Source organism: Bos indicus, chromosome 15 (assembly GCF_029378745.1).
Source record: "Bos indicus isolate NIAB-ARS_2022 breed Sahiwal x Tharparkar chromosome 15, NIAB-ARS_B.indTharparkar_mat_pri_1.0, whole genome shotgun sequence".
Taxonomy (NCBI): Eukaryota; Metazoa; Chordata; class Mammalia; order Artiodactyla; family Bovidae; genus Bos; species Bos indicus.
In genome coordinates, this window is record NC_091774.1 from 81,559,371 (window position 1) to 81,581,715 (window position 22,345).

General features: G+C 49.1%; 3 protein-coding genes across 4 annotated transcripts; 2 read left to right on the forward strand and 1 right to left on the reverse strand.

Moving 5' to 3' along the window:
- The first annotated feature begins 97 nt into the window (after positions 1-97).
- Positions 98-8,827, forward strand: TMX2 (thioredoxin related transmembrane protein 2). The gene is made up of 8 exons (XM_019975526.2): positions 98-332; positions 5,247-5,307; positions 5,540-5,653; positions 6,413-6,489; positions 6,714-6,820; positions 6,992-7,057; positions 7,137-7,266; positions 7,974-8,827. The coding sequence occupies exons 1-8, from the start codon at positions 144-146 to the stop codon at positions 8,118-8,120; spliced, it is 891 nt and encodes a 296-aa protein (XP_019831085.1). The 5' UTR covers positions 98-143; the 3' UTR covers positions 8,121-8,827.
- A 1,042-nt stretch (positions 8,828-9,869) lies between these two features.
- SELENOH (selenoprotein H) lies at positions 9,870-11,513 on the forward strand. Of its 2 annotated transcripts, XR_011570964.1 has the most exons (5): positions 9,870-10,145; positions 10,223-10,368; positions 10,478-10,708; positions 10,864-11,075; positions 11,329-11,513. XR_011570964.1 is itself a non-coding variant. In XM_070804306.1 (4 exons), the coding sequence occupies exons 1-3, from the start codon at positions 10,021-10,023 to the stop codon at positions 10,576-10,578; spliced, it is 372 nt and encodes a 123-aa protein (XP_070660407.1). In that variant the 5' UTR covers positions 9,872-10,020; the 3' UTR covers positions 10,579-10,607; positions 11,329-11,513. The 2 variants fall into 2 exon arrangements, 1 of the variants encoding a protein (XP_070660407.1); XM_070804306.1 differs by lacking the exon at positions 10,864-11,075 and having other exon boundaries at positions 9,872-10,145; positions 10,478-10,607.
- Positions 10,037-20,310, reverse strand: BTBD18 (BTB domain containing 18). The gene is made up of 5 exons (XM_070804305.1): positions 19,657-20,310; positions 19,375-19,487; positions 19,122-19,239; positions 18,324-18,491; positions 10,037-14,186 (listed from the first exon to the last, which is right to left on the reverse strand). Exons 4-5 carry the CDS (start codon positions 18,445-18,447, stop codon positions 12,127-12,129), a joined length of 2,184 nt encoding a protein of 727 aa, XP_070660406.1. The 5' UTR covers positions 18,448-18,491; positions 19,122-19,239; positions 19,375-19,487; positions 19,657-20,310; the 3' UTR covers positions 10,037-12,126.
- Between the last annotated feature and the right edge of the window lie 2,035 nt (positions 20,311-22,345).

A 22,345-nucleotide genomic window follows, 5' to 3' on the forward strand; every position in this document is an offset into this window, starting at 1 on the left:
TAGGGGCCAATCAGAGATCTAGTTCCGGGTCCAGAGGCGGGGCATCTGACACTTGGCCCAATGGAAACCTTCAATGGTGAGAGAGGCGGGACCAGACCTACGGAAGCCGAAGAGAGCGGCCGGCGCCTCAGGGGGCCGGAAAGATGGCGGTCCTAGCGCCTTTGATTGCTCTCGTGTATTCGGTCCCGCGACTTTCACGATGGCTGGCCCGACCTTACTACTTTTTGTCAGCCCTGCTCTCTGCTGCCTTCCTACTCGTGAGGAAGCTGCCCCCTGTCTGTGAAAGTCTCCCCACGCAACGCGAAGACGGCAACCCGTGTGACTTTGACTGGGTGAGCGACCCCCTCCTCGGGACCCCACGACCTTGACTGTCCCCGCCCTGGTGGTCGCAGCCGGGAGCCCCGAGGCTGGCCGTTTTGAGAACGCCTCAGGTTCCGGGCCTCTTAGCGGACTTGACAGACTACTAAGAGTGTAGGGCGTGGATTGTTACCCAGCCTAAACCTCCTCTGGTTTAGGGTGGGAAAGCAGCCGGTTAGCTCGCCCAACAGTCTAAGCCTTCTGCCTTTTGAGTCCAAGCTCCTTCCCACCGCCCAGTCCATGCTCGACCAGAGTCCTCCCCAAACTGGGCACTCGCACTCTCCTCCAGTGTTGCTCGTTAGTAAAGCCTGTTGAGGAACCAGTGAGTTGTACAAGGCAAGTAGTATCTCTGGTATTCTCGTTTCATTGATGAAGAAACGGATCTTGGCGTGGTTAGGAGATTCGTCCAAGGTCACACAACTAGTGAGCGACGAGGATTTGCAACCAGTCTTCAGCCATGGTAACAGCACACAGCCGTTTCTTAAAATTAAGTTAACAGTCTCACAGGGCGGACTGTGTGCTGGGCTCTGTGCCGCATACTGCCGGATGTAAAAATAAATAAAATTGTTAGGCCTATGGAAATGGAATTGTAAAAAAAAAAAACAAAAACGTAAAGAAATCCGTCTCAAGCCTCTTGCAGTCTTCCCTGAACTGGAATGGAGGGACCACTCAGAAAAATAACTTGAGGGGCTTCCCTGGTAGTCCAGGGGTTAAGACTCTGTACTTAACTTGCAGGGGGCCTGGGTTCCATCGCTGGTCAGGGAACTAAGATTCTGCATGTTTTAAGGGGGAAAAAAAAAGTGTAAAATAAGTTGAAGCTTTCTGCCCTCTGCTGAATAGCCACATACATGTACTGAGGAAAGACAGTCACCTGAGTTTTTGTCTTTTTTTCCCAAAGGCCCAAATGAGTCTTGAACTTTAACAGAACCTGCTTCCTTACTTTTTATTCTTCACACTTTTTCATACTCTATCCTTTCCCAGTGTTATTAATTAGCTCAGATGTAGCCATCTTCTTCAAAAGATCCTATTTTTATCTATCCCACTTTAACCAAAATAAGACTCAAACATGTAAGTGGATGGAAATAAAGATTTTTATAAAAGGGACTTTTTATGCAATTAATTTCTCTGAATACTCTTCCCTAATTATATGCAAAATACTGGAAGGTGTTATGTTTTCTTTTTACTCTGTTATTTTTTTTAACTATATAGTACTCATAACTGTTTGTCTTCCTGGAAAATCTGTGTTTTACTCATTTAGCCTGGTGATTTGGAAGTTACAGTATTAAGGTAGATAGTGTTAGCAAGGATGTGACTTCCCTGGTGGCTCAGCAGTGAAGAATCTACTTGCCAGTGCAGAGACTAGGGTTTGATCCCTGGGTTGGGAAGATCCTCTGCAGAAGGAAATGGCAACCCACTCCAGTATTCTTGCCTGGGAAATCTCATGGACAGAGGAGCCTGGCAGGCTTCAGTACATGGGGCTGCAAAGAGTCAGACAGGACTGAGTGTGTAAGCACATACACCCACAACCTTTGAATTTGAATAAGGGCCAAGTATTAGATAACAACAAGGAAGTAGTATTAATTTTGTTAGATATGATAATGGTATTTTAGTTTAAGAAAGAAGTTCTTATCTGTAAGCAGTATGTACTGAAATCTTTATAGTCAAAATGATACAGTTGCAATTTGCTTTTAAGTTTCTTCAGCAAAAGAAATGGGTAGTGTAGATGAAATATTTTGCCATATTGGCAAAATATTACTATTGAAACTGAGTATTAGGGGTTTACTAAGGTATTGTAGGAGGCGGAAGATAATTTTCCCTTTGCCCTTCTGAGGTCTTGCCTGAGACTACTGTAATAAAAGACAGATTGAAGTCAATTAAAATACAAACACATTTATTAACATGTGTAACTTATGTACAAGGGAGATACCCAGGGAAAAATCAGTGACAAAGAGGCTTAGAATTCCAGCTTATATGGCATCTTCAACAAAGAACAATAGATTTGTGGAGAAATGACAGGATGAAGAAGGAAGGAGTTTTAGGTTTGCAGGAGCTGAAAATTGGAAAGGTAAACTGATGGTAGATAAAGGCGAGTTTGTTACAGTAGATCCCTCTGGCGCTATCTCCAGGCTGATAGCATCTAAAGTTATCTCCCCTGATTAGTTTTGTCCTTGGTAAAGAAGGTAAATTTTTGTCCTACTCTTAGACACGTAAGGGAAGGGCATGGAGCTTTTCTTTATTTTACTTCTCATCAGTTGCCTTTAGACTCAAAATAATCCTTATGCCAAAATGGCGTACTTGGGAGTGGCGTATTCTGCCACCCTTCAGTATCCTCTCTGATTTGGTGTGTGTTTGAGAATTTCCTTAATAAAAAGTTTGAAACAGGGCTACGCTGGTTACTCAGTGGTAAAGAATCCACCTGTCAATGCAAGAGACACAGGTTTGATCCCCAGTCAGGAAGGATTCCACGTGGTGTGGCGCAGCTCAGCTGGTGCGCATAGCTACTGAGCCTGTGCTCTGGAGCCCGGGAGCCGCACTGCTTTCCTGAAGCCCACGTGCCCTAGAACTCCTGCTCTGCAATGAGGGGGCCACCCCAGTGAGAAGCCTGCTCACCCCCATGAGGGAAAAGCCCGCCTAGCAACAAAGGCCCGGCACAGCCAAAAACAAGTAAAGATAAAATTAGCTTTAAAAAAAAGTTTAAAACGGTGAATAAACAAGCAAACAACCAAGGGAGCTCTTGTTTATGCAGTTATTCTGGAACCCAGTCTCGTCCTGTCTCCTACTGATGGCCTTAAGATCATCCCAGCACCATGCCAGCAGGTGGAGAAAGAAAGCTGTCCTGCAAGGATGTGCATCCCCTTTCTTAACTGCCTGGGCACAGAAGTGGTGCGTCACTTCTGCTCACAGTGCGTTTAGGAGTGCTGGTCACACAGTTCTCCCTAGATGCAGTATGTCCAGGAGAAGAAGGAAGTAAGGTTTGGAGTATACATGGCTGGTCTTTACCACAGACGCATTCTGTCTTTAGAGTATATTCCTTTTAGTCCTGTCTTTGGTCTCCTGATTGGGCATAATTCTCTTTTAAATCTTTGCATAATTATAAAAGCCACTTTTTTTAAAAAATTTTATTTTATTTTTAAACTTTACGTAATTGTATTAGTTTTGCCAAACATCAAAATGAATCCATCACAGGTATACATGTGCTCCCCCTCCTGAACCCTCCTCCCTCCTCCCTCCCCATACCATCCCTCCAGGTCGTCCCAGTGCACCAGCCCCAAGCATCCAGTATCGTGCATTGAACCTGGACTGGCATCTCGTTTCATACGTGATATTTTACATGTTTCAATGCCATTCTCCCAAATCTTCCCACCCTCTCCCTCTCCCACAGAGTCCATAAGACTGTTCCATACATCAGCGTCACTTTTGCTGTCTCGTACACAGGGTTATTGTTATCATCTTTCTAAATTCCATATATATGCGTTAGTATACTGTATTGGTGTTTTTCCTTCTGGCTTACTTCACTCTGTATAATAGGCTCCAGTTTCATCCACCTCATTAGAACTGATTCAAATGTATTCTTTTTAATGGCTGAGTAATACTCCATTGTGTATATGTACCACTGCTTTCTTATCCATTCATCTGCTGATGGACATCTAGGTTGCTTCCATGTCCTGGCTATTATAAATTTAAAGCCAGTTTCATTCTTGAAAACTCTTCCTAATTTCTACTCGGGTGGAATATTTATTAAGGTCTGTCATATTTCCTACCTACACCCCCCGCCCCACACATTCAATGTCCATTTCTAAATCCAGTCAGTTGCTTTTTGTTGGAGATTGAGGCTAAAAACCTAGGTCCCTGATTGCCAGCCGTAAATCACAGTTAATTGGTTCTGTCTGAAATAATGATTTGGATCCTGTATGACTAACAGAAAGGTATGGAACACCTCAAACCCTCCAGTCTACAGAAGGCCCTCCCCGTGTGCAATCTCTCACAAAGTCCTTGTTACTCTTCACTGCAGTCTTTACTCTTTGAAGTTTGCGTCTTTGTCATTTTCATTGTCTGTCTCACTTAACTCACATGCAACTTACCTTCTGGAAGGTGAGGACGAACAGCACACTAGTGGTACTGAAAGTCCCTCTGAGAGGTTTGAAGGGCCTCCTTCAGCTCTCAGGTTATATTCAAGGTGCATGGATTATCACTGAATATTAGGTGGAGAGGAATGTTTTACCTTAAAACCAAACAAATGGAATAACCATCTGTTGTACTGATGGGAATGATTGAGAAAGTTTACCGGGGAAAGTTATATTATACCAGAGTCATGCTGAGTTGATTGTAGTATCTTACAGTTTTACACCATATACTTTATATAACTGTTTCATACTTCTTATCTTCTTTAATCCTCAGTTAGGGAAGCCCGTGCTCCCAGGTGAAGTACTTTGCTGAAAGGCAACAGGCAGTTTGTGGTAGTGGTAGAATTGGAGCCTGGATCTTCTGACTGGTGTTTTCCCCACTACCCCTTGTGCGTGCTAAGTCACTTCAGTTGTGTCTGACTCTTTTCGACCCCGTGGACGGTAGCCCTCTAGGCTCCTCTGTTCATGGGATTCTCCAGGCAAGAATACTGGAGTTGCCATGCCCTTCTCCAGGGGATTGTCCCAACCCAGGATTAAACCCGCCCCTCTGTGTCTCCTGCGTTGGCAGGTGAGTTCTGTACCACTAGCGCACCTGGGAAGCCAGCACTGCTGCTTAGCTGAGTCCTGTCATTTCTCTACTGTTAGCATTCCCAGTTTGGATCTTCGTTCATTTTTTCTCTGTTGGTTTGTATCACATATTTGGCTCCCTTGGTCACCCAAATCGTTTCCATTCATGCCATTCCTGACGCTCTGATTCTGTTCCAGAGAGAAGTGGAGATCCTGATGTTTCTCAGCGCCATCGTGATGATGAAGAACCGCAGGTCCAGTAAGTGTGGTTTCCCGCAGTTCAGACCAAGGACCTCCGGAGTCTTCCCCTCATGTTATGAGAGGGGCATAACTTGGTGAACTTGTCCCTCATTCTCTGCCAAGGCTGAATTTGACCTTAGACTTTTATCCTCTCCCCCCTCTCCCGTTTCAAAGTATTCCAAGGAGAGGGACAAATAATAGAACATGGGAGCACGCAGCCCAGCCTGACCTCTGACATCTTTGTGTTTCAGTCACCGTGGAACAGCATGTAGGCAACATCTTCATGTTTAGTAAGGTGGCCAATGCGATTCTTTTCTTCCGCCTGGATATCCGTATGGGCCTGCTTTATATCACACTCTGCATAGGTAAGGAGAGTGTAAGACTTGGTTGTGGGAACCAAATTCCAGCACCAAACCAGTTTCTCCATACCTGTCTTCCATAGCTTATAACCAATTAACTGTGAGACTCAGATGGTGAGAACCTACAGAGATTGTATTTTAAGAGGAAGGGAATGTGTCTGTGTATGTCTACAAAACGCAGTCTTTGGTACTTGGAATCTTTGGGTTGGTTTGAAAGTAAATCCCCTACTCAAGGCCTTATATGTTTTCTGTGCTGACTTAACATGCACAACATGAGAGCTGCAAGGTAAGTTTTAATTGGGGGAAAACGAGGTCTGCAGGCTGGGAGGCAGCACCTCAGTTAGCTCTGAGGAACTGGTCCAGAGAGGTGGGAGGAAAGGACAGTGTGTATTTGATTTTGGCGAAGGGGGGAGTACATGCAGTCAGCATATGTTTTTATAGAAAGTGTGTGCTAGTCTCATGAAGCTTTCTGCCAGTCACGAGAAACCGTTGTCACCATAAAGAATCTTGGTGCTTTTCTAGATGTGAGGAGATGCACGAATTGAGCTCATAAAATTGGCTCCTGAGAATATTTAACTATCGGAAGACCCGTACTGCCAGTTTTTCCCTGAGCGCAGGGCGCCTCGTTTCTGCTCTGCACCCTGAGCTCCTTCAGAGGGTGTTGAAGGTCGGCAGCTGCGGGCGCGTGTGACTTAATCCTTACAGAGGTAGATGGCGAGTGCCACTTTGCAGTTAACACCTGTGACACCCTTTTTCTGTGTTTAGTGTTCCTGATGACCTGCAAACCCCCCCTGTATATGGGCCCTGAGTACATCAAGTACTTCAGTGACAAAACCATTGATGTGAGTACTCTTCTTCCCCGTTCCTGGGTGCCTTGGGGGTGATTTTGTCATTGCGCTCCCTACTCAGAGGAACAGCCATGCTTCAGGATGGAAGTCAAGGGCACTGGTTCATTGTGGGGTCTACAGAGGTATGGGGAAGCCGAGATGAGGAGTTAGGTGCTAAAGTCTGAATCTTCCAGGAGCCGGTGTAATTCAGTTCACCGTTTCCTCTCTGTGTGTGGCAGGAGGAGCTGGAGCGGGACAAGAGGGTCACTTGGATCGTGGAGTTCTTCGCCAACTGGTCTAGTGACTGCCAGTCATTTGCCCCTATCTACGCTGACCTCTCGCTCAAGTGAGTGGGACAGAGGGAGGGGCGGTAGAAATTGTCCCTTCCCTCTCGTTGGTTTGGCCTTGGTTTTTGCACACTGCAACCAAAGGCACTCCTGCCCCACCCTCAGGTATCTGTGCCTCTGTTTCATTGATTCCTTCTCTCTCATCTTGTGAAACAATACATTCCTCCCAGATACAACTGTACGGGGCTGAATTTTGGGAAGGTGGACGTTGGACGCTACACTGACGTTAGTACACGGTATGTGAGGGCCTGGGCAGGGGCTCCCCTGGGGCGATACACGCAGATGCACTTACAGAGAACCTTCTGGATCCTGCAGGTACAAGGTGAGCACGTCACCCCTCACCAAGCAGCTGCCTACCCTGATCCTGTTCCAAGGTGGGAAGGAGGTTATGCGGCGGCCGCAGATCGACAAGAAGGGCCGGGCTGTCTCTTGGACGTTCTCGGAGGTACATGAGCGGGCAGGTGGTTCGCAGGAGGGTGTAGAACAGGAGGTCAGTTTGGAGCGCACCCTGGGTTTGATTCCTAGTTCTGCTACTTGCCCACAAGCTTTGAGAGTGTGGACTGTTTATTAGGTCTCATTCATGGATTCACTCAGCAAATTATCCTACCACGTGCCAGACATTATAGCAGTAAGGAACGGTTATTAGTTAAGACTCAGTCTCGGTGGCTCTTACAGTCTGTTTCCTTGGCAGTAAATTGGAGAGGGTAACATTTGCTTACAGGTTTTGTTTTGCAGATTACATTAAATAATGTAGCTATAATTCTTGGCACAGTGACTGGCACATAATAGGTGAATATTAATTGACTTTTTCAGGTACCCCCAAAAAAGAGATCTGGGTTAGATTCCTGTCCTTTGCTTCCTCCCTTCCTAGACTGTGTAAATACAGTTGGCCTTTGCACAAACGAGTCAGAACTGTGTCGGTCTGCTCGTGTGGATGTTGTTCAATAGTAAAAACTACAGTGCTGCGCAGCCTGCGTGGTCGGCTGGAGCCGGACTGTGGTTGCAGAAGGCTGACTATAGTTATACATGGATTTTTGACTGCAAAAGGGTCGGTGCCCCAACCACACCCCTGTTCGACGGTCAACTGTACTTCTTCCCAGACACGACTCTCCCTTCCAGCTTGAACCTGATGCGTGTGTCCCTTTTGCACAGGAGAATGTGATCCGAGAATTCAACTTGAATGAGCTCTATCAGCGGGCCAAGAAGCTGTCAAAGGCTGGAGATAAGATCCCCGAGGAGCAGCCTGTGGCCGCTGTGCCTGCTGCCGTGCCAGATGAGGAGAGCAAGAAGGACAAATAGGACCCCTGCTCCAGTGCTTCCTCTCCTGTCAGTCCCCGGCACCTCAGGGGCCCTGCCCTTGTGTAACCACAAGCCTTGCCTGAGACCCGGGCCTTTTATTTATGTTTCCCCTGTTTGGCTATGCCTAGATGGGGAGGGTATCGCTTCTGACTTTTAAGAGGCATCCAGGGCAATGACAGGCACCCTCTCGGAAGGCCCCCACTGTTGCGGCCCGCTGTTTCACTGGAGGGAGGGAAAGATCTTGTCTGGTGGAGGGAGAAGGCTTGCCCTCCAAGCGGGGCCAGTGCGTCAACCACCATGTGCTGCCCGACGTCTCCATCAGGCTCTGGTCTCATTCCTCACGGTGGCGCCATGCAGCCTACTTAGCCTAGATTAAACCCTAACAAACAGGCCAAGGTGCAGAGTTAGTGCTGAGATTTTCCCCTCAAGGAATCTTACTCCTTTAGGCCCTTCTGGCTTAGTCTGGCCTGTACTTAAAAAAGTGTAAGCCTGTGACCGGTCCCAAGGAAAAACCTTCAACCACAGACTTTTCTCTTTGAAGATTACTGAATAATCTACGTATTTTATGAAGATTGGGAAGAAGGGGAATAGAAGTTGGAGACTTCCTTTGTGTGGTGGGCCCTGGACGATGGCTCATTTAACCCTCCTGCATCCTCCCCACACCCAGTTGATGGTTTTGCACAATAAAGAGACTGAGAATTACTTTATTTTGCCTTTGTGTGTGATTCATGCATTACAAGTGGAAGTGTTGGTCGCTCCTGCATTAGAAAAGCCAGGCAATTGCAGAGGACTCTGCCATGTTCTTCATTTCAAAGGCCATCCTGATTAGCTCATCAGATGCTGCACACAGGTCCCCACACTGTGGACAGCTGCAGGTTTGGGTCTTCCCTCTGTTGGTGTTTAGTCGCTCAGTCATCCTATGGACTAGTCTGCCAGGCTCCTCCATCCATGGCATTTCCTTGGCAAGAATACTGGAGTGGGTTGCCATTTCCTTTCTCCAGGGGATCTTCCCAACCCAGGAGCACACCCATGTTTCCTGCATTGGCAAGTGGATTCTACCACTTACCACCTGGGAAGCCCTTTTGAAGAGTAGCTATCCAACAGAACTGAAGAATCTACTAGATTATGATGATGACAATACAGACCTTAATGAGAGAAGGGGGAGGAAATGAGGGATGAGTAGGACTTAAGAAATCCCTGGGCATCTTTTCAAAATAGACATAGATAGGCTTGTCAAAATCTCAGGACCTTTGCATGCATTTAAAAATGTTCCTCAAATGGTGGTGATATTACTAACACCCTACTAACATCCCACTTGAAAATCAATGATGTAAACAAAATAGTAAATTTACTTTTATTCATATTAATGAAGGATCCTGAATGATTACCGACGTTAGATCTAAGCAATTAACTTGGAAGAAGCTCAAAATGAATTGGAGATATAATATTGGCTTGGCTTTAAAGACTAGGAAACAATCCAAGCTTCAAATCAAAACCTTGCACCCGTAACAAAGTTTACTTAACCCCAGAATTAAGCTGTACACTCGGTCTGGGACTGATCCGTGGGTCCCAGGAGCGAAGTTTTGGGTAGCAGTCCTGATGGACACCGTTCAAGCTGGCGCCGCGGTTACAGAAACGCCTGCGTGAAGACTTGTTTTCACAGCGACCCGGCCCCCAGCCAGGTGGTTGGGCGCGGCGCTCCGCACCTCCCCGCGTCTGCGCGCAGCGCGGGTTCGCCCGCGGCCCCGCCTCCAGACCACGTGTGCGCCCTGCGCCACGCTTGCCGCAGCTTAAGAGGTTTCACGTCGGGAGCTGAGTTCCTGGGCTGCGGTTCGGCGCTCGGAGCCGGGCTGGCCTGTGCCCGCGGCTGTGCCCTGTCCCCAGCCGGGCCCCAGGCGCCATGGCGTCCCGCGGGAGGAAGCGGAAGGCCGAGGCGGCGCTGGCCGCTGCGGCCGAGAAGCGGGAGAAGCCGGCCGGCGGCCAGGAAGGGGGAGTGGAGGGGCCGAGCGTCGTCATCGAGCACTGGTGAGCGGCCCGGGGCGCGGCGGGGCGCGGGCGCCGCAGGCCTGGGCCGGGCTCTGACCTCGCCCCTCTCCCCACAGCACGAGCTGACGAGTCTACGGGCGCAACGCCGCGGCCCTGAGCCAGGCGCTGCGCCTGCAGGCCCCCGAGCTGACGGTGAAGGTGAACCCCGCCAGGCCGCGGAGGGGCAGCTTCGAGGTGACGTTGCTGCGCGCCGACGGCAGCAGTGAGTGCGGGCCGGGCGCGGGGGCCTCCAGACCGCCGCCTCCCGGTGGCTTCGGGGAACGGCTGCAGGGTTCCATAGCCGTTGCGCTTCACGTGGCCTTTCTTCCCAGGCGCGGAGCTCTGGACGGGTCTTAAGAAGGGGCCCCCACGCAAACTCAAGTTTCCGGAGCCTCACGTGGTGCTGGAGGAGCTGAAGAAGTACCTTTCGTAGGGAGGTGGGGCAGAAGGCGTCTCGCTGAGGTTCGAGATGGCGAATGGCGGGGAGTGGGGCTGATCTTCGTGCGGCTGCTGGCGAAGCAGCCCTTCCTGTTAAACCCCCGATCCCCGATTTCACACAGGACGTAGGTTCTCCATGACTCGCTTCTGCTCTCGGGCTTTCCTCTAGTGGGAATACCTCTTCCCCTTTTTCCTGGTGGAAAATTGAAAGTCGCCCCACCCCCCCTAAAAAAAATTTCCTATTCAGTGTGCCCTTTGCTCCCTTTATGTTTCATTCCAGTGTCTCTGCGCTAAGTCGTGGAATGCCGTTGGTAATGTAAATGACTATGAGAATGCAAATTGTGACCTTAAAGGATGCAGAGAACTGTGTCCCTTGGAGTATGGGCCGATTTTCTGTTTTCTAAAAAAACAGCTCACTTTCCTGTAGACCCACCGATGCCCTCATTTGTGTGTGTGTTGATTCTCCCTGGCCAAATCTCTGTGTAGTTTCAGGTATGCCTACTGCCTCTTGTGTTAGCATATGCTGCCAGCCCTGCGTGGTGATGCCGGCACTCCTGGGCACAGAACCCGACCCTGTCTTTGTCCGAGTGCTGCAGACAGGGCTTTGGCATGTTGTCAGGCACTTGATGTTGAGTGAGATGGGGGCGGTGTGTGTGTACACCCCTTGAGCTGTGTCCAGTGGTGGAGGGCTGGCTAGGATTACCTGGATCCCTTCTCTAACTCTTTTCCTTTCTCCTTTTCACAGCCTCTGTCCCTGGTGATGTTGGAGCATTTATGACGGGACATGGCCAAACTTCAGTCATGTCCCTGAAGCTGTGGTTTCCTCCCCTCCAGAAATGAGGGTTCAGTTGTGAGGCAGTCCTCTAGTAAGACATTGAAAAGTTCTTGGATTTGGTTTAATAAAAATTAAAGGATTTGAGTTTACATAAAGCCTGAGTCCTGAAGTAAATTTATTAATATGGGAAGGGGTGCCCTAAGCCAGTCTTATGGGATTGGTCCTCGTGTTCCTCATAGCCTGAGGTCACCAATTAACTTGGGTCTCCTATGGTCCTTAACAGAGCATGAGAAACACTTGTAAAAACTATGGGGGAAAAGGAAATAAAAGGAACTATTTTTCTCACCTCACTTCTCAGAAGTGATGGTGCAGGACATCTTCCCAGCCCCGTGGAGCTTTGGCTACACTTCCCATGCCGGCAGTGACTAAGCCATACAGACCAGGTACTAGGGATCAGGTGCCTGCTGATCGGGGAGACTGGCTTTGGCTGTCACCTATGACTCACTAGAGTTGGTGACCACAGAGTTTATTGTTTCACTTGTCACTAACTGGAAGACAAGATTATAAAAGAAGGGGATTCGAGTTCATAATCTTCTATCTATGGAATGACTTTTGCCTGGCTCCAAAAGCCTGGGGAGGGAAGGAGCGCTTCAGGTGTGCCTGCCTCTGGTGCTGAGAGCACAGGGACACATGCTGGCCTGTTGGCGGCCTCTTAGCCAGCATGTCCCTCCCTCCCAGTCCCTGTGGCCCGCCCTCCCCGCTTTGCCACTACGTTAGTATATCTACCTCTGTTTCTGACTCTGAGGAAGGGTCAGGCCACACGGAGAGAATACCCATGGGTAGAATCCCCTCTGACAGTGAGTCTACATCAATCTCCTCTTCAGGGCTGGCAGGAAGTGGACCCACCCACTCAGAGTTGCCAGATCCCTCTTTGCCTGCCTCTGGAGCTGGGTATAATACCTCATCCATTGATAGGGACACTTCCAGGCCAGCGTCCACCCAGTTTGAACAGGGAGGCGAGAGGTCTCCATAGGACTTTTGGGGAGGGTCAAGGGAGTCCATTTGGAGAAGTTTGTCTCTCTGACCTTCCAGTGGCTGGGAGCTGCTAATTTCCAGGTCTGGAGTCCAAGAGCCTCCCACTGAAAACACCTCCCCCTCACTTACCTCGGAGGGCATGACAAGGGGGCTGAAGGGCTCAGCTGGCTCTTTGTTTTCAGAGGGCAGGACTAGGGGGCTGAAGGGCTCAGCTGGCTCTTTGTTCTCACTAAGAGGTTCCTTTTCCAGTCCTGTGAGCTCCCTGGGCCAGAGCTCCACGTCTGGCAAACACCATTCTTCCCCTTCGATCCAGGTCTTGCCTGTTTCTGTCAGGTGGTAACTCGGGGTCCTGCAGCCCTCAGCCCGGGGACTCTCCAGAGACTCCATGGGCGGCTCAATGTCGGAGCCGCAGAGCATGAAATCCAGGATCTCCTCCAGCTCGCTGGTGGCGGCAGCACTGGTGATGCGGTACTCCTCAGCTTCGCAGGGCTGCCCAAGCAGGGCTGGGTTGAATGTGTAGGACTCTCTGCAGCCCATGTCCAGTCTAGGTTCCTTTCCTACCAGCTCTGGGCTGGACCCAAACTCGGACTTCTCCACTGGGTGCTCTGGGGAGCTGCCGGCAGAGAGCAAAACGTCTTGTAGCCTGGAGCACACAGGTGAGTCCTCACACAAGTTTGTTCTCGCGGAAGACAGGTCCTGCTCCTTACCTGAGGATGGCTGTGTCCCCAGAGGCTCTCCTGAGTCTTTGAGTTCTGGGATTTGAGGGCTATCTTGAGAGATTCTGAGGGGAGGCTCCTGAACGACTTCCCAGCAGGTCCCGTTGACTATCTTTCGAAGCTTCACTCTCCCAACCTGCCCCTCCTCTGCTGAGTCTGGGTGAGGAGTCCTGGCTTCGGGGCTCCACTTCTTGTTCCCAGCCGTCTTCCCAAGACCCGATGCACTTGGGCTGCTCCTGAGGGGACTAGCTCGCCCCGTTTTCTGCTTGTCCTCTGGTGCTTCTTTATTTGTACTCTTCTGCCGCCACAGACGCCGGCCAGGGGCTGTGGGCACTGAGCTGGCTCCACTGAGGAGGCTGGCAGGCTTGGATGTGCAGACATCGGGAGACGGCTTTGAGCGGCTCAGCTTGATCTTTCTGGGCAGGAGTCGCTCGTCTACGCAGGGGTACAAGCTGGGTGGGGAGAGTGAGATAGGACCGAGGGCAGGGTCACTCCTGTTCTCTTTGGGTCCCTGACTGTGGCTCGATGGTGAAGCACTTGGTTCTTGTGGAGCTGGGCAGGCCCTGGCCTTCCTCTTGAGTAGGAGAGCGCCAGACGAGTTCTCCGGGTTCTCTTGGTGGTTCTTCTCTGGGGGCCCCTCCTCCTTCCCCAAGGACTTCAGTCTCGCTGCCCTGAGAGGACAGGGCGCCTGGGTGACAGGCAGGGGGGCTCGAGGCCGCCGGCTGGAAGCCACCACCCTGGCAGAGATTGGCGCGGGGCTGGGAGGCTGCAGGCACTCCCTGTTCAGCCTTCGACCCTGAGGGACCTTCACCAGCTTCCCACCCTCTAGCTGAAGGGATTCGAGCTCAGACACTTGGAGCTGGCGGGCTGCGGAAAGCACGTCCTGGACTTCTTCCCCAGATAATTCCATCTCGGAGGTGTACAGGAAGTCCACCAGCTTCCTCAGGGTCCTGATCTTCAGGCCCCCGAGCTCAAGCACCACCTTCCGACCCTGGGCTGGCTTCTCCCGCTCCAGGCGCTCTGTGAAGAAGGGGCTGCAGGCTGACAGGATGCAGCAGTGAGCTGGGACTGCCTCACCTGCAGGGAAACCCAAGTATTTACCTCAGGCCGGCGGCACGCTCGCGGGTTAAACACAGACACTATGCCTGAATGTGCTGTCCCTTCTGTTGCCCTCATGGAAGTTCAAGTAGGAGAAATCTGTTTCTTCTGCCTACCTGGAACATCCTGCCATTACCCAGCTAAGTCAGTTTTTATCTTTACAGGTTTATTTTAGGCTTTCAGAAAGCCTTCCCCACCCCTCCTCCGCCATCCCGTCTGGGTTAGCTAGCTATCACAGCATTCAGCTATCTGCATTGGAACTGTCCATCTCCTTCACGAAACTTCTAAGCTCCAAGGACAGGAACGGTGCCTGTCTGACTCACTGAAGAATACCCAGTACTTGACACAAAGTAGGGGCTCAAACACTTGCTGAATAAATGTTTCTGACTCACCCAAGAGCTTAAAAATTTGTACAGAAGCTGCTTGTGACCTAATCAAAAGATCATGAGCTTTGGATATGGATAATCAGGATAATCAGGGAAGCTTGCTTCCCTGGTGGCTCAGACAGTAAGAAATCTGCCTGCAACGCAGGAGACCCAGGTTCCATCCCTGGGTCACGAACATCCCCTGGAGGAGGGCATGGCTACCCACTCCAGGATTCTTGCCTGGAGAATTCCATGAACAGAGGAGCCTGGTGGGCTATAGTCCATGGGGGGCTCGAGGCCGCCGGTTGGAAGCCACCACCCTGGCAGAGATTGGCGCAGGGCTGAGAGTCGGACACGACTGAGTGACTTTCACTTTTCAGTTAGGGCTCAGTTCTCTCCTGAAATCTCTCCACTGCGTGGTATCCACTGTCCTGAGCCACCTTCTCATTTTATGGGCACTTCTGGAGAAATTTTTCCCTCTCTCATGGCTTCCGTTAGCAAAGGCTTGCTGATGATTCCCAGATGCAACCCTGCCCAGATACCTCTTCTGAAATACTAAGCATGCCACAGCCTGCAAGACAACAGGGATGTCCCACAAGTACCTCCAATGCAAGCTTTCTAGAAAGTAAACTCACCATTCCCCACACTCCAAAACTTCCTGATTTTTACTTCAAAATAAGAACACATTCACCCAATGGCCCAGGCCTGAAAACTAGAAGTCATATTTGATTCTTCCTTTTCTCTTACTCACTGCATCTAATCAAATATTAAGTTTTCTTTAAAAAAAAAAAAAACCTAATAACTCTTGAGTCCTTATTAGGTGCCAGGCACCTAAGGCTCTTACCAGAATTAATTTTAATCTTCACTGCAACCTTGTGAGGTAGTTGTTATTACAGATGAGTAAACTGGCATAGTCTACTACTACTAAGTCACTTCAGTCGTGTCTGACTCTGTGACCCCATAGACGGCATAGTCTAGTAATGTGCAAAATTACAGTTAGTTAAGCATACAGTCCCATCACTTCATGGCAAATAGATGGGGAAACGGTGCCTGACTTTACTTTTTTGGGCTCCAAAATCACTGCAGATGGTGACTGCAGCCATGAAATTAAAAGACGTTTACTCCTTGGAAGCAAAGTTATGACCAACCTAGACAGCATATTAAAAAGCAGAGACATTACTTTATCAACAAAGGTCCATCTAGTCAAGGCTATGGTTTTTCCAGTAGTCATGTATGGATGTGAGAGTTGGACTGCAAAGAAAGCTTGAGTCTTTTGAACTGTGGTGTTGGAGAAGACTCTTGAGAGTCCCTTGGACTGCAAGGAGATCCAACCAGTCCACCCTAAAGGAGATCAGTCCTGAGTGTTCATTAGAAGGACTGATGTTGAAGCTGAGACTCCAATACTTTGGCCACCTGATGTGAAGAGCTGACTCATTTGAAGAGACCCTGAGGCTGGGAAAAATTGAGGGCAGGAGGAGAAAGGGACAACAGAGGATGAGATGGTTGGATGGCATCACTGACTCAATGGACATGAGTTTGGGTGAACTCCGAGTTGGTGATGGACAGGGAGGCCTGGCGTGCTACGGTTCATGGGGTCGCAGAGTCGGATATGACTGAGCGACTGAACTGAAGGAGCAGGGACAAGATTTGAACCCAAGACTACCTCAGTCTATGTTCTTAACTGCAGCAAATTTTGTAATTCTTTTTGTTACTGTTGTTCAATCGCTAATTTGTGTCTGACTCTCTTCATCCCATGGACTGTAGCACATCAGGCTTCCCTGTCCTTCACTATCTCCTGGAGCTTGCTCAAACTCATGTTCATTGAGTCAGTGATGCTATCCAACCATCTCATCCTCTGTCGTTCCCTTCTCCTCTTGCCCTCAATCTTTCCCAGCATTAGGGTCTTTTCCGATGAGTCAGCTCTTTGCATCAGGTGGCCAAAGTATTGGAGTTTCAGCTTCAGCATCAGTCCTTCCAATGAATTCAGGGTTTATCTCCTTTAGCACTCACTGGTTTGATCTCCCTGATGTCCAAGGGACTCTCAAGAGTCTTCTCCAGCACCACAATTTGAAAGCATCAATTCTTCAGTACTCTGCCTTCTTTGTGGTCCAACTTTCACATTCGTATACCTCTTTAATACTTATCTTTAATAGCTCATAAACCATATATTTCTTTCTATTCTCAATGCCTTAGTTCAGGCCACAATTCCCTTTTTCCTGGATCCCGAAACGGCCTCCTATCTGGACTTAATAACAATCTAATAATTCCCCTCATTGCCTGAGTGCTATTTCTAAACAAGTTATGACCTTCTTCTTTAAAATCTACAAGTATAATTCCAGTGTTCTGAGGACAAGAGCATCTTCTTTGGTATAACACTTCAGACCTGCTAATTTCTTTAGCCACAGCTCTGATCAATACACTTCTTACAATCTGTGCTGTAGCCATAATGAACCACTTGCAAACCTCTGGCCCATATCTCTCAATCTCGGTACATGCTGTTTTCTCTGCCTGGAAAAATCCTTCCCCACTTCTTCCTACGTCTATTTGTCCTTCACAACTCATCTAAGAGGTTATTTCCTCCAAGAAAATCTCCCTAACCCCATCTCCCAACCTCCTCAGGTCTGTTAAGTAGGTGCCTCTTTTGCACTCCTGTATCAGCCTATATCTACCCCAATATTATTTATTACACTGCCTCGTTATCTGAATGCATTGGTTACCGGAATATCTCCCCCTTATATGGTCTCCTTACAAGGATGGGCTTTATCTTCATATATACTATGTGCCCATGCTAGTACAGTATACTTTTTTGGTTTACTTTGAATAAAGGAGTGAAACGCCACTCTTCTAAGAGAACCAACAGACAAGTCACTTAAATCACTGTCTCAACTTGCACATCTGTATAGAACTGGAACCATACAACAACGTTCTTTATATCACAAGGCTGTCGTGAAAATCAAGATGAGAAACTAAACTATACTGTATGTACTTGGTAAACTGGAGGGTGTTATACAATGTTGGTAATGAAGAAAGTGAACTGCCAAGAGACGAAGTGACTTGCTTGGCAAGACAATAGGAACACAGGGCTTCCCTGGTGGCTCAGTGGTAAAAAATTTGCCAGCCAATGCAGGAGACACAGGTTCAGTCCCTGGTCTGGGAAGATCCCACATGCTGAGAAGCAAGTAAGCCATACTATTAAGCCTGTGCTCTCGAGCCCAGGGCCCCGTCTACTGAAGCCCGTGCACTCTAGAGCCCATGCGCCGCAACAAGAGAAGCCACTGCAAGGAGCAGCCTGCGCACTTCGATGAAGAGTCCCCACTCACTGCCACTAGAGAAAAGCCGGCGCAGCGATAAAGACCTAGCGCAGCCCAAAACGATAAATAAAAAAAAAAGCAGAAAAGTACATAATAGGACCATTAATACTTACATTCTGCTTAGTACAACATTAAAAGTACCTAAGTGTTTTACATATGTTAAACTCAATCTTCACAATCATCCCATTACCGTATTATCCACATTTTATAGAATTTCTACACTTACGAAGCTTTATAATTAATTCATTTTTTTTTAAAAGGAGTATAATCTCACTTTCACTTTTGAGAAATGTACCCGTCCTAGAAAAAGCTCTTTACCAAACAGGACTCAAAGGCAATCATTACACACTTTCCTGGTTTTGTTCTTCACTGCCTGGCCCTAAAATCATTTTCTCTTAGTCTATGGTGAGTTTTCAATTGAGTCCCTACTAGTCTCTTACCTTCTGCCTGCAGAAGGACATCACAGAACACACCACTCTTTTGCTGGTGATAAAGCTGCAGAAAAGCTAATCGGAGGAACCGGGGATTCCTGTACAGGATTTTGGGACTGGCAGGAGAGCACATGTTGATCTCTTAACAACCTTTCTGGGTTTTCATGGATCAGATTCCTGTGGGTGAAAGAACACCTTTCAGAGGCATGGTTATACCTAATTTTTTTCTCTTTATGTTTAAAATGACAGAGAAATTTTGAAAGTAAGAGACAAAAGCATGAATTGAGGAACCATAAATCCAGGGATTGTGCCCCCAAGTGTATCTTAAGAATATCCTAGTGGTTACAGATGGGAGCTCATTGATAGCTTTAGATTTGAATCTCAGCTCTGTTACTTATTAGCTGAGCTATATAATTTCAGGCAAATTATCTAACTTCTCTGAGTCTTATTTTCTGATCTAGCTAGGAAATGAGAAGTATAATAGTCCTGTACTAACCTCATAAGGCTGTTTGAGAGATTTAATGAGTCACTTTCTACCAAACCGCTTAGCAGTGTGAGTGCCCGGCACAGAACTGGCACTACACGAGTGGAATTTCTGTTTTCCTTAAGCCTTCCTCGTTCATATCACCAGGGACTCAACTCCCGTGGTGCTGACTGCTCATATTCTTCCTGAGCACCACGTTTCTGAGCTTCATGGGTATACTTCCCACATGTAACACATTTTAACAAAACACCTATTGAGTATTAAATGATCTCTAAGAAGTCACACACGCCTTATTTTCTCCAAGCTCACTCTATCACACTAACCAGCAGAGGGTGCACAGCAGAGAAGAGAAGCTGCTGGGCTTGGTGAGGTCTCCAACCGAAATAACAAGACTGCCACCCTTGGTTCAGATGTTCTTGTCCAGAGGAAGCCTGTTTCCGCCTGGAAATTGGTACAGAATTTAGCCTTTAGGTTTGTCAATCTGGTTAACTATCTGGCTAACAGTGAAGCAAGGATGATTATGCTAGATTCTATCCCTTCCCAAGCACAAGCTGGGTATTTGGACTCCGGGCTTACTACGTTTCCAGTTTTCTGCACCGAGATCCCCACACGCTGCACAGGTGGCGTTCCTTTCCCGGCATGCAGGTTTCCGTCAGGTGGCACTGGGGCTCCAAACGGTTCACGTCAAACTATCGGGAAAGAAACGAGTGGAAAAGGTAAATTAAGAAACCGTAGGTTCAATTCCATCCCAGCCAGAGACACGGAAGTGGAGGATGGCAGCGGTTGCAAGGGCCCAAACATAGGCCCTGGGGGAGACTTCCCGACCCACCAGCACTGGGCCTCGCCCCCAGACCCAACCTGGAATAGCTCTGCGGGAGGAGATGCTCCTGCGGTCGTCTCGGTGCTTGGGTCCTCGATCCAGACTGCCTTGCTTCCTCCCACACTCCAGCCTGGCGCGGGGAGGCTTAGCAAAGCTGCACAACGTCCCGAGGTCTCCTTCCCTGTCCAGAACCAAAGGAATCGGGGTTGGCGGAGCGGGGAACGCAGGGCTTCAGGGAAGGCCCTGCAAAACGGGGCGCTCCGCAAGCTCCGGGCGCCCCGGGCCCAACTCCTTTGAAGAGAGACCTCTCGGCGCGAAGGTTTCTGGGAATGGAGCGTGGGGGTCCCGGAGGCCCGAATCCAAAGCTCGCCCTCACTGTCGCCTCCGGCCGCACGGGCTTTGCAGCCGCCCCCACAATGCCCTTGTCCTGGCGCGGGCCCCGGCACACGCGTGCACCAGGGCGGTGGTGGTGGGGGGCGCTGACAGCGAAAGCCTGAGGCCACGCAGCCAGCACCACACACCTCGCGCCACCGTCCTCGCGCACCACACGCACGCACGTCGCGGACCCAACGTGCTTCCTCCTCCCCCAGCCTCGCGGGTTGACGCCGGGCGAATACGTCATCCCCCCGCATTGGCCAAGGCCCCTCAGACAGCCAATCACAGGGCGAGGGGCGCTTTGGGCGGGAAGCTAAGTCTCGAGGGACTTGGGGGCTGGGGACAAGAGGGCTCCCACGGCGCGAGACAGGGGGAAGGGCCCGCCGGGGAGGGATTCTGTAGGAGCAGGCCTCATCCTTGGCACCCGATGAAAACAAATGGAAAAGAGGCTCCAAGGAGGTGGGAGGACACCTCCGGCTTCCCGTGGAGGAGGCTGGTAATGGCCTTGGTCCTGCTAAGAGCGCCCCAGACGTAATGGAGGCGAAGGCTTACAGATGGCGCCAGTCGCACCTGGTCCCACATGTCTCTCACACTAGGTGGCTCCTGAGGCCAGGAATGTTCTGGAACAAGGTTCCTGGGCTAACTCCTGATTTCAGGTTTGTCATAGACTCCACCCCAGACCCACATCTGGGAGACCTGATGACCCGAGGTGGGGGCAGAACTCTCCATCCGGAGGGATCTCGAGTGTTGAGGTCTTTAGCGCACTTCCTGGTCAGAAACAAGCTGTTTTCAGGGGTGAGACAAAAAATAAATGATCTAGAGACCACACATTCTGAGAGCACGCCAAGCCGCGTCGGAACCGCACAGCAGTTCTCTGCCCCGTGCGTGTTAGGACCTGGGTCCCGGCTTCAGGTAGCTGCCCGGTGTCGTCCTGCGCTGGACGGAGCCGGCCAAATCCAACGCCACCGGGGACAAAGTGTGGTGCAGTCACCCGGCCGGAGGCAGGAAGGACGGTACCTGAGAGACGGGGAACCTGTCCAGGGACAAAGCGGAGAGCGGTGAATAGTACTGGGCGCTCAAGTGTGCCTTGATTGCTATCTTATATCTTTTCAAAAGGATCTGAGGTGGTTGAAATATGGGGCGGGGCATGGATTGCCAAGTCAGGTAATATTTTCCCTAGTTTGAGCTCCCTGCCCTTGAGATGAAGAAAGAAGCAAGGAACAGAATGACATTTGGGGTTGCTGTCAGACTTTGAAGAGGTAGCAGTTCGTCAAAGGACATAAAACTTAGCAGAAGGAGGACAGAATTTTAGATGCTGCCAGCGCGTCACACACACACACACACACACACACACGCACGCGCACACACACACACATGCTGCTGCTGCTGCTGCTGCTGCTAAGTTGCTTCAGTCGTGTCCGACTCTGTGCGACCCCATAGACGGCAGCCCACCAGGCTCTGGCGTCCCCGGGATTCTCCAGGCAAGAACACTGGAGTGGGTTGCCATTTCCTTCTCCAGCACACACACATACACACACGCATACACATACACACGAAAGCAAGCAAGGGAAAAAGACGGAATACTTGTTTGCAGCATCTGTTACTGTGGAAATGGAGCCTTGACTCGTCAGGTGCAGTGCCGCCCTAGGTGAATCTATAGCGTTTGTCAAGAAAATATAAATATTGCGTCCTCTCAGAAATATATTGTTATCAGGACTAGACTAATTTTCAAGAGGTAGAGAGGACTCACTTCTTTGTTTGTTTGTTTTAAATGCAACAACAGTTTAGTTAAATCTTGTGTTAGTCGATTTTATAAAGGGAATGAAAAATGGCCATCCTACCCAAGGCTTCAAAAATGGCAAACTTAGGATGGTAATGTGTTGCCATCAGAGCAGAGAAAGAAGTAAAAATGTTTTGTTTTCCTTTGTATGAGTAGACTTTTTTTTTTTTTTTTTTTTTGGAGTTGGATTTTAAAAAATTTCTTCTCTTTGGCATTTATAGTTTTTGGCTGTTTTAGAAGTAAAGTCATCACAGCACAATGCTCTGCTCTATATAATAATTTTAACATTTCTTTTTTAAGTACAGTTTTATTTCATAGTTCAGTTTATGATATCTTTTCTTTGTGTGTATGTGATGATGGTTGTGGGTGGAGAAGTTAAACTTTGAGAGTTGTAAAATGCGTACTGAATGTAGTCTTCCATGCATTAAAAACAAAATGAAGAACAGAAAGAAAAAAAGAAAGGGGGAGAAAAGGCTCCAATAAAAACAGCCCTTTTTCTCTGAACACAGCCACTGATTTCTCTCCATTTTTACTGCTACTTCTGCAGTCAGCTGCATATCCCTGCAACTTGA